The sequence below is a fragment of the Limulus polyphemus genome, unplaced genomic scaffold (genome assembly GCF_000517525.1).
Source record: "Limulus polyphemus unplaced genomic scaffold, Limulus_polyphemus-2.1.2 Scaffold6635, whole genome shotgun sequence".
Taxonomy (NCBI): domain Eukaryota; kingdom Metazoa; phylum Arthropoda; class Merostomata; order Xiphosura; family Limulidae; genus Limulus; species Limulus polyphemus.
The window spans coordinates 26,844-37,747 of NW_013672245.1; the positions used below are offsets into that span (position 1 = coordinate 26,844).

Here is a 10,904-nt window from a genome sequence, read left to right on the forward strand (position 1 = left end):
TTTGTAAGTTGAGGGGCTACAAACCACAAGATTAATTAAACCCATATTTTCCTTTGTAAGTTGAGGTGCTACAAACCACGGGATTAATTAAACCCATATTTTCCTTTGTAAGTTGAGGTGCTACAAACCACAGAATTAATTAAACCCATATTTTTCCAATGTTAAACCCTTACCAATGTTAACATGGTCCTCATTATACCAGTTCATGTAAAACCCTTACCAATGTTAACATGGTTCTCATTATAATACCAGTTCATGTAAAACCCTTACCAATGTTAACATGGTTCTCATTATGATACCAGTTCATGTTAAACCCTTACCAATGTATTTGTCAGGATATGGAATGTCAACATCATTCATGTACAGAGCTTGCAAAGTAAATGGTTCAGTTCTAAAAAATGTGAGCATCTTGGAGAAAGGAACTTGGTGAAACTTTGGAAACACTTCCATTTCTCTGTAGAGGGAGAAAAACAAATCAATACAGTGAAACTTTGTAATTTATGTGTATATTACTGGAAAAGTAATTTGTAATTTTACATAAAAAAATTACTACTTGCAGATCGTAATATCACATACATAAAGAAATATTTTGTGTTCTTGTGCTGTACGAAGGTGTAATTTTGCTCAAAGTGTAATTTAAAAGAGTAATTAATCTATTTCTTTACAAAAATTCAATGCATAAGAATACAAAATTTACAACTTTGATAATATGACTAAACTAGTTCTAACTTACTTAACAATATTTAAGGTTTAACTTAGTAACACATTCATAACCTACTACTTAATATACATCACCAAAATGATATAAAGTTAAATCTGAGGATCTGCTACAGTTTTAAACCAAACGAAAAACTTTCAAAAACCTACCCATCCTCTTTAACACTCGTATCCCAAGTAACCTTTATTGGATACGGCTGGATGTCGGTGATAGAGAAATCTCGTACTTTGAAAGTGGGTGACAACATGGCACACTGTGGGTAAAAACAGTTACGTTAAATCAAACAACTTACCCTATCACTGTTCTTCAAAATCAGCTTATTTTAAATCGATACATAGGTCATAGGAGAAAGTACCTGCAAGACACAGCCACGAGCTACGGCCTCATCCTGGTTTAGTGTAGTGCTGGGCTCCCGGCCAAACACCTTCTGTATTAACTGCTTTATTGCAGGAATCCGTGTTGAACCACCGACAATACCAACATCGTCCAAGTCACTGGGTTTTAGTTCTAACGGAACAAGAAAAAAACGTCTGTACTTCCGTTAAAAGTTACAATTTAAATGAAGCTGGCAAAACAAGAGAAACAAATATTTTGAATCTAAAAAAAAACACATTAAGATGCTGTTAACAGTATCTTTTTACACAGATTTTAGGCCTATTGTTTTGTATACTTTCTTTGTTTGTAAGTTTTGTGAAACATGATCATTTTAAATTGTTGACAAAATTTAGAATTCATGACAAATAAGACACATAGATAGAGAAAAATTTATAACATATTACCTTCTTCGTTCCTATTTTGTAAAGTGGGGATATTACCTCATCTGATTTAGTTTGTTTTTAATATCATTATAAACTGGTTTAAACAGATGTTAAAATTTTTTATAACATCTGATCTTCTTCGTTCCTATTTTGTAAAGTGAAGATATTAGCTGATCTGATTTAGTTTGTTTGTTTTAATATCATTATAAACTGGTTTAAACAGATGTTAAAAATTTTTATAACATCTGATCTTCTTCGTTCCTATTTTGTAAAGTGGGGATATTACCTCATCTGATTTAGTTTGTCTGTTTTTAATATCATTATAAACTGGTTTAAACAGATGTTAAAATTTTTTATAACATCTGATCTTCTTCGTTCCTATTTTGTAAAGTGAAGATATTAGCTGATCTGATTTAGTTTGTTTTTAATATCATTTTAAAGTGGTTTGCACAAATGCTAAAAATAATTTTTGAAATTGTAATGCAGCAAGCCACAGCATTATGATGGTTAACTATCCATAAGCTTATACCTTAATTCCTAGACATAAAACTCACCGTGGTATTTCTATTTCACTATTTGTAGAGGTACAGTGTACCCCCTATTTGTTTTTCTGGGAGCACAAATAAACACTTATGGGTACAGTATATCCGAGTGGTCAGTACTTTTGGATTTGCACTGGTTATGCAGTTTACATGCATAAAGGTTATGCATGAGTAAAAATTTATTGGCATGAATACTTCATATATGGGTGTCAGCAAAGGGAGGGAGCTATCTCATAAATAAGAGTTGTTAATAAAATACAATTCTAATGCATTGAAAACTCTGTTCATGAAGATATTTTTTTTTATAAGAGAGCAGCAATTTTAACACCTTAGGTCAAGCCCTGATACATAGTACATAAGTAAGAACTCTGAAGTAGAAAACTCAACTTACTTGCTTCGTGTAGAACGTCTCTCATAGTAGCCTCTATTCTTGATAGCAAATCTCCAGCTAGCTCTTCAAACGTGCTCCTGAAGAACAAATAATATAAACTCATTCACAGCCAACATAACAATAAAAACATAAAGTTTATAACCAATGATTTATATCCTGATGGAAAAACCAACATCTTGCTCGGGAAAATCACAAGCTTTTGATATATCAACCAAGCTACTGGACACGAAATATCCATGCTTGTTTTGGACATGACTGTACACATTTGCTTGGAATTTTAGTTGTTTGTTTGTTGAATTTCTTGCAAAACTTCATGAGAGCTATCTGTTAGTCATTCCTAATGATAGACTAGAGGGAAGGCAGCTAGTCAACACCATCCACCTCCAATCTTCTTGTCAGACCTAATAATTGGATTTTACTGTCACTTTTATAATGCATACATGATCCCAAGGTGATAAGTACAATTATTTTATTGATTTTGGTTGTAAAGGACATGAACTACAGACAGCCCAGCACACTAAGCATTGGCCATACTCTGCCTTAGAATAATGATAAAAAAATAAGAAAGACCCTGATAAGATATAAAATTCACATATTTACACAAATTTCAAAATATATTACAGATTATCGGATATTTATGTGTAACAAGTAAGATAAAGCAGTTACTATCTGTCAGCAACAACAGTAACTAAAGAATGTGAAATAGCACAGATTAGGCTTAAAACTCGTCAGATTAGTATCATCATCAAGACAACCATGGCCTGCATTTTTAACAGCAACTAAACACACAGATCTATGCTCTGTATTCACACTGTTAAATAAACTGATACGAGTCATTAATGGCCCATCTGTTCAAAACATTCTTGTAAGTTCCTTTCAATCTCACAAGTTATTCTAACAAATTATTTAATAGAAATAATAATGTTAAAACAGAAACCTTTTCATTTTCCCAGTAACATCTTTGTCTTCCATTAAACATTCAATGTTCAGAGGTAGCTCATGTGGATTAGCACTCATCTGTTTCTTGAGCTTCTCGCTCTCAGTAAGTAGCCTCACGATAGCTTTCCTGCTGGACATGACGTTAATCTTGTACTTTGTGTGGAATTCTTCGGCAAATTGACGAACTAATATATTATCAAAGTCTCTACCACCTACATTTACATCACACGAAGCAGCTAGCAGCTGATAAAGACAAAACAAAATCACAATGTAATGAACGGATATATCTACACAGTGGTACTGTAAACTAATGCTAATGAATTATTCGTAAATAAACACGAAAAAACACATTTATTGATTCAGTTTATTTCAAAGATTTTTACCCTAATAAAAAACAAACAGTAGATACTTATACCGAAGTCACAAAAAAACTATGAAATTCTAAGTTTTACTCCTAGACCAACCTAACTTTCACACACAAAAGAATATGTGGCTCGTTTGAAGTCTATACATTAAAATAAACATCTTGAGTTACGTGAAACAGCTCACCACAATTAATAAAATATGATACCTAATAACAGAGCTGTTGTTATTTAAAGTAGAAAGAAATACTGAACGTTCAGGGTTAAACAGCACTAGTTCTGTAGTATCATTATCTCATAACCAAAGAAACAACAAACTTACCTTAAGTTTACCTTTAGTGAAAGCACAGGCTGACACTTGTATAGCAGAATGACCCATGTCCACAAACACCACTTTCTTCGCCTTCTCATCATCTAAGTCAGTTTGGTAGAAGCCATAATTTAAAGCAACTGTATGAGGGAGAAAAAAGAATTAACATGTTATTATATACTCTTCTTGACTTTCAGTATAAAAGATTACTTATATAGTCTTCTCCTGTTGATGCTGTGGTTACTCGACCACATCCGGGATAAAGACTAGCTTGATGGTTTGTCAGTTCTAATACTGAAAAGGTTAATTCAAGAAAATATTTAGTAATATATGAAGTTAAAATAAATAAATAAAAATATAAAAAAATATGTTTAAAAGTTATAGAGAGTGTAATGTTAAGTAAACACATACTGAAGTGGTAAATAAATAAAGTTTGGTCTTCCAACCATTAAACACAAAAAGAAGCATTATCTAATGATGTTTCACTGTTCTAGAGTAACAGTACTGTAGACTGTTAATCACTGTGAAGCTCTAAACTACAAGAATAAATTGAATTGTAACCTTTTGATGGACTAATTCAGAAGGAGTACTAGATTTTAATTATTTTACAATACATTTTTACATCTATAAAACTGCAAAAAAATATTTTTGTAAAACTATTCACATTTGTTGATTGATAAAAAGTGATAGATACTGTTATAAACTTGAATTGCTGTAAACAGATACCTGTATATATATATATTTAACCTTGCGATATATACTTAACCTTTAGAAAGACAACATATTACAAGCAAAGTGTACCTGCTGTAGGTTCATTCATTAAACGTAAGACGTTCAACCCAGCTATCTGAGCAGCATCTAACATGGCCCTTCTTTCTCTATCGGTGAAATAAACAGGAACCTAAAATGAAAAAATAGTATCACCACAGCCTGTATTTAAGCTTTTGTTTTACACATCTCTTAAACGTTGCTGTTGATATTGTTACGCATTCCATTAACATGGATTACTTTTGGTATTAATATTACTTGGGATTTTAAGCATAAAAACTATCAGCCTAGCAAAAGTTATGAATTACGAACTATACTATTTTACACTAGAGCTGAGAAAACAGAAAACCAAACAAATTTTCATGAAAATCATGTGAAACTTTTAAGTGAAAACAGTTCGAACACATGCACAAAAATTATGTTGGTCTTTTGTAAACTAACTTAAAACAAGGTAAACTTCAAACATGAGTATTTTACTCCTCAAAATAAAACTTACTTCAGACACGAGTATTTTACTCTTCAGGATAAAACTACGATGGTAAAAACTTACTTCAGACATGAGTATTTTACTCCTCAGAATAAAACTACGATGGTAAAAACTTACTTCAGACATGAGTATTTTACTCCTCAGAATAAAACTACGATGGTGAAAACTTACTTCAGACACGAGTATTTTACTCTTCAGAATAAAACTACGATTGTGAAAACTACAGACACGAGTATTTTACCCTTCAGAATAAAACTACGATGGTGAAAACTTACTTCAGACACAAGTATTTTACTCCTCAGAATAAAACTACGATGGTGAAAACTTATTTCAGACACGAGTATTTTACAATGTACAAATACTGGGTTTTTAGTGACTTTTTTTTGTCACGCTACACCTGACATTTTGGCACTGTTTTCCTTTGCTTAGTTGGCACTTGTTCTTCTTATTTCATTAAACACCCAAGGTAATTACAGCCAAAATTCAACACAGTAAACATTTAGTTAATGTTGACTTGTAATATTAAGACTCGTTTAATTTTCATTTCAACAGACACTTCCAACCGATAATTACTGTATAACTATCAGTCAGTTTATGATAAGAATCATCTCCCATGCTTTGTTGTTGTTTATGTTATTAATACACAATTTTTATTTTCAAAGCATTCTTTAAGTAAAAAAAATTGTATTTACATAGATATGCATCTTATCTGGAACAATATTTTTTTTCTCTCTTATTAACTCTAACTTACGTAAATCTTTGTGATTTGTTAAACAGTACATTAAGTATCAAGGTTCTAAACCTTATATTAATATTACATTATTAAAATTATTTAATATTTCTATGTAAACTGCACCCAAATCAAACTTTTGAACAGAAATTGGGGTAATATGTTTTTCACTAATTAGAACTCCCATCAGCGTGTATCTGAAGTGTCCAAGATTACCCGAAAGTATACCAATTTCCTGCATTTTTATCAACTTCTTAAAGAGCTTTCTTGAATATATAGGATATGGTTTGAACCACACAAAACTGTTGCTTGATTGCTTTTTGAATCAGCCAGCAAGTTCAGTACTAGAAATATGAGAAGTACAGTATGTTTGTGAGGTTAGGCCTACTGTTAGTTGTGTGGAACTTGTATAAAATGTACTTATGGAGCTTGTAATCAGAGAAATAAAACTTTCATCTTCATTGAATGAATTCGATTTTGTATTTCATTTTTACTAAACAATTAAAAAAAGAATCCACTCAACAATAAAAACCATTATAAAACTAACAGGATACCAAATCTGACATTTTTCTGTATCAGCAAGTACAAAGAAGACACATCAAAATATACATACATAATGTATTCCCTAAAATACATTTATAGTTTGATTAAATATTAAAATTAATAACAAAAAATGTCATGGTGTATTAAAGCCAAAATATTCTGTCCCTGTTAAAGGGTGACTCTACAAGTAAGCAATTTTTAAGGAAAAGTTAAAATATTCTGTCCCTGTTAAAGAGTGACTCTACAAGTAAGCAATTTTTAAGGAAAAGTTAAAATATTCTGTCCCTGTTAAAGAGTGACTCTACAAGTAAGCAATTTTTAAGGAAAAGTTAACTTATTCTGTCCCTGTTAAAGAGTGACTCTACAAGTAAGCAATTTTTAAGGAAAAGTTAACTTATTCTGTCCCTGTTAAAGGGCGACTCTGTAAGTAATTTTTAAGGAAAAGTTAACTTATTCTGTCCCAGTTAAAGGGCGACTCTGTAAGTAAGTAATTTTTAAGGAAAAGTTAAATATTCTGTCCCTGTTAAAGAGTGACTAAGTAATTTTTAAGGAAAAGTTAAATATTCTGTCCCTGTTAAAGAGTGACTAAGTAATTTTTAAGGAAAAGTTAAATATTCTGTCCCTGTTAAAGAGTGACTAAGTAATTTTTGAGGAAAAGTTTCACATATACCAAAATTTAAAGAACGATTAAATAGTTGAAAATAGCTAGCTAGCATTGTTCAAAATAATTAATTAAATTATTTTTCTATTAAAAATAACTTTTGGTAAACAGTGAGAGAAGATACTTAAATTACAGCACACTGGGAAAGTCCCCATCTTGTTTGTATCTACAAATCTCAGTTCGAAAGTAAAACAAAACCACTACATATCATGTTTGTCATTCTCTGAATTTCTATTTACTTATGTGAGTAAACGTGTTACGAAGGAATTTTGTTTATTTAATCAAACAAAAAAAAAACACTTTTACTTACACTTATCACGCAGTCATTCACTTTTATTTTCAAAGCTGTTTCGGCAATTTCCTTGAGTTTTGTAAATAGCATAGCAGTGACTTGTGGTACAGTAAAGATGGTCTGTTCCTGAAGATATGTCACCTTTTTTTTCAAAGGTAGAAAAAAAAACTTTGATAACTTACAATGAAACAATAACATCCTGTAAAATCAGTATATTGAATCTTTCATTTTATTTGCATAGGTGTAACATTCTTTTAAAGCTACATACACTATTCACTTAGAACATGAACTTGATTACACAGACAATACTTTGAAACCTTACATAAAACAAAAGACAATTTGATCCACACTAAGAATTTTTTGTAAAAAAGGGTGCATCCCATGAGAAAAACATGAAATACAGACACACTCGTGTCATTTCCAGTATTCTGGGATTCATTTTTGCCAATCTGTTAATGAAATTAGTTCTTAAAATTGGCAGATATAATTGAAAATATTACAATTTTGAGTTTTCAAGTGAACAAGAGAAGAGAAAATTATCAACACCCTTGCTTAACTCCTCATTTCCTTAACTTCATCTCTCTACACCAGGTGGTGTTAGGTTGCTTACATTCAGGATGAAACAACTTAAACACGAGAGTTTTGAGTCTGTCATAACCATACAATTTACAACTTATGCTTATAATTAGGCAAACAAAACTTGAAAAGTTACAAAATAAAGTTATTTCAGCCTTACATGTCCACAACCTTTTTAATATCCTCTAATACAGTGACTTACTTAAATATGTGCAAATTAAAATAAATATTTGACATATACTTTAACTTAAGTGTTTTGCAGCAATCAAAATTTAAAACAATTCTGAGTTAAGGCTTGCTTTTCATCCCCCAATTTCTTGATTCTTGGCAATTACACTTCATTGTACAAATTTAGTAATATTAAATTTTATAATAGTTGAAGAATACAAGAAAATGAAAAAAAAAACCATAAAATATTCCTGTACTTTGGTTGATCAAGAAAACTAAATGACACTATTATATTTCATTTTTCAACAAAAAATGAGTACATTTTCATAACAAGCCTAACACATAAAAATATAATCTTACCTTCACACCAATGTCACCATTTGACAGTTCACAGAGGTCATAGGGCAGGTATGTCATCTCTCTTTGAACAGCAGGGTCTCTCAGCTTTCTACCAATAAGTCTTTTGAAACCAAACACTGTGTTTTTTATATTAGTCACCTGTTTATTTTTGGCCGAGACACCCAGATCACGATTGTTTTCTCCATAGGCCACATATGACCTAGTGAAGGATAAACAGACAAATATAAATTTACCAAGGTTCCTCCTACATGATTTCACATTATCAGTGATATTGACTGTGGGAGGAAACATATTTACTGGTATAATTATTGTATAACATACAACAGGTATCATTATTGTGTAACAAACCCCAGCTGGTGGATAATGGGTTACATTATTTCTTTAGCTTACACATATGCAACAACACTTCAATTAGCAGAAAAGTTATTTATTATAAATCAAATCAGCACTCACTAATGCAGTTATTTTAATACTTCATCATCATTCATGTAAGATCTAACTAGTCTTATAATTAACTTTGAATTACATCAATTAAACAACACCCAATTCTATTTTACCCAAATGCTTAACATAGGACTGAGATAAATTACAGAGGTAGTAACCAAGACTGAAAGTGAAAGTTACAACAGTGCAAAATTTCAAGGTGAAATAAAAAAAAATACATATTTCGCATTGAAAAAAAAAGGCTTATCTAATAAATATACACGTAAGGTAATCCTTCCATATTTCATTTCTAATCTTAAATTTTACTCATTTTTTCACTAAGGTTGTACTAATACTAATAGAAATATTACTGGTAGTAGTAGTACTACTTTTAACTTTAATTTTAAAAGTCTACTTACGGTGTAACACGCTGACTGTATTCATTGGCTATTGTTTCAATTCCTCCCGCACGAGCAACTGCAATGTAACAATTCTCATTTCCAAAATCGATTCCAATAACGGACATTATTCTGTTTATTTTACTTTGTTACTATTTATTACAATTTACAATGAAAACTCAGATTTCTAATATCGAATACGCTCGAAATGACACACGACTACTTTGTTCGTTTGTTATAAACGGGTGGGAAGCAACATTCTAGAAATTTCATTACCGGCCTATAGGGCGTGACGCCCTCTAGAAATATTGCAGTAATAGGTTCGTAAATATTATAAGAAAGGATTCGTCATTAGGTAAAAAACAACAATCACAAACTACAGTAATTAGATTGTTCAAAACTAATACTAGAGGTAAAACATTTTCCAAAAATTACATTTTAATTAACATATTGAAAATATGTCTACAACATTTATTTCAAGTTGGAAAGTATTGATGACTGTAGCTATTATGTTCTTTCATTTGTTGCCTTAAAGAATGGGCCCGGTATGGTCAGATGGTTATGGTGCTCGACTCGCAATATGAGGGTCGCGGGTTCGAATCCCCGTCTCGCCAAATATGCTCGCCCTTTCAGCCGTGGGGGCGTTATATTGTGACGGTCAATCCCACTATTCGTTGGTAAAAGTGTAGCCGAAGAGTTGGCGGTGGGTGGTGATGACTAGCTGTCTTTCCTGTGGTCTTACGCTGATAGCTTTGCGCGAAATTCAAAAATAAACCTTAAATAATGACACCCGGTTTATAACACGACAGTTACGAATTATGGCATAAAATCCTAAAAAAAGAAGTTTCTGATTCAGATGTGTAAAAATTGCAGGTTGAAAGGACCTTTGATTAGCCAAATGGCTTGATAGAACTTTGTTATGTATCGTTAAATAACAGTATCGTAACGTTGTTCTTTTGTTATCTGATGAAAATTATTCATTGTCCAGTCAAATTAGTTTTATTTCATCATTAACATTTCTTTACAGGCTTGTACACTTTATAACTTGTTGAATTTTTGTATGCTTACATTTACAATCACGCTATCCGCACAACACTAACGTAAATTCGACTTACTTGTACAAAGTAACTCAGTATGTGTGAAAGCTAACACAGATCCAAAAAAGCAACTACACAGAATGATTCACTTTACCGGTTAAAAATATCTCTATATCTTTTTGATGCTCCACTGTTTCACAGCAAGCTTACTTGGCTAACTGACTGGTTCACCTATATTTATAGCCTAATCCTTGTTCTAGATATTTCGCAAAGCCTCTCGTTCATTAACATTTTCGAATATTTAGGACTAATATGACCGTAACGTGATGCGTTCTCTAGCTAACATCTAAATTACAAAATTAAAAAATGAATATATGTGTATATATATTATACATACATACCTATAATAATAGCTTAATTTGATGGGAAGTTAAAAAAGTG

General features: G+C 31.5%; 1 protein-coding gene across 1 annotated transcript in view; it reads right to left on the reverse strand.

Annotated features, from left to right (window-relative positions):
- Positions 1-9,705, reverse strand: part of LOC106473923 (heat shock 70 kDa protein 4-like) — a 17,601-nt gene extending 7,896 nt beyond the window's left edge. Inside the window, exons 1-10 of the mRNA XM_013934612.2 lie at positions 9,448-9,705; positions 8,606-8,804; positions 7,520-7,642; positions 4,822-4,921; positions 4,033-4,160; positions 3,347-3,591; positions 2,410-2,486; positions 1,074-1,225; positions 868-971; positions 321-454 (exon numbers count right to left, since the gene is read on the reverse strand). Coding sequence (XP_013790066.1) covers positions 321-454; positions 868-971; positions 1,074-1,225; positions 2,410-2,486; positions 3,347-3,591; positions 4,033-4,160; positions 4,822-4,921; positions 7,520-7,642; positions 8,606-8,804; positions 9,448-9,554 — 1,369 coding nt within the window. The 5' untranslated portion in view covers positions 9,555-9,705. The remainder of the gene's footprint in view (positions 1-320; positions 455-867; positions 972-1,073; positions 1,226-2,409; positions 2,487-3,346; positions 3,592-4,032; positions 4,161-4,821; positions 4,922-7,519; positions 7,643-8,605; positions 8,805-9,447) is intronic.
- Between the last annotated feature and the right edge of the window lie 1,199 nt (positions 9,706-10,904).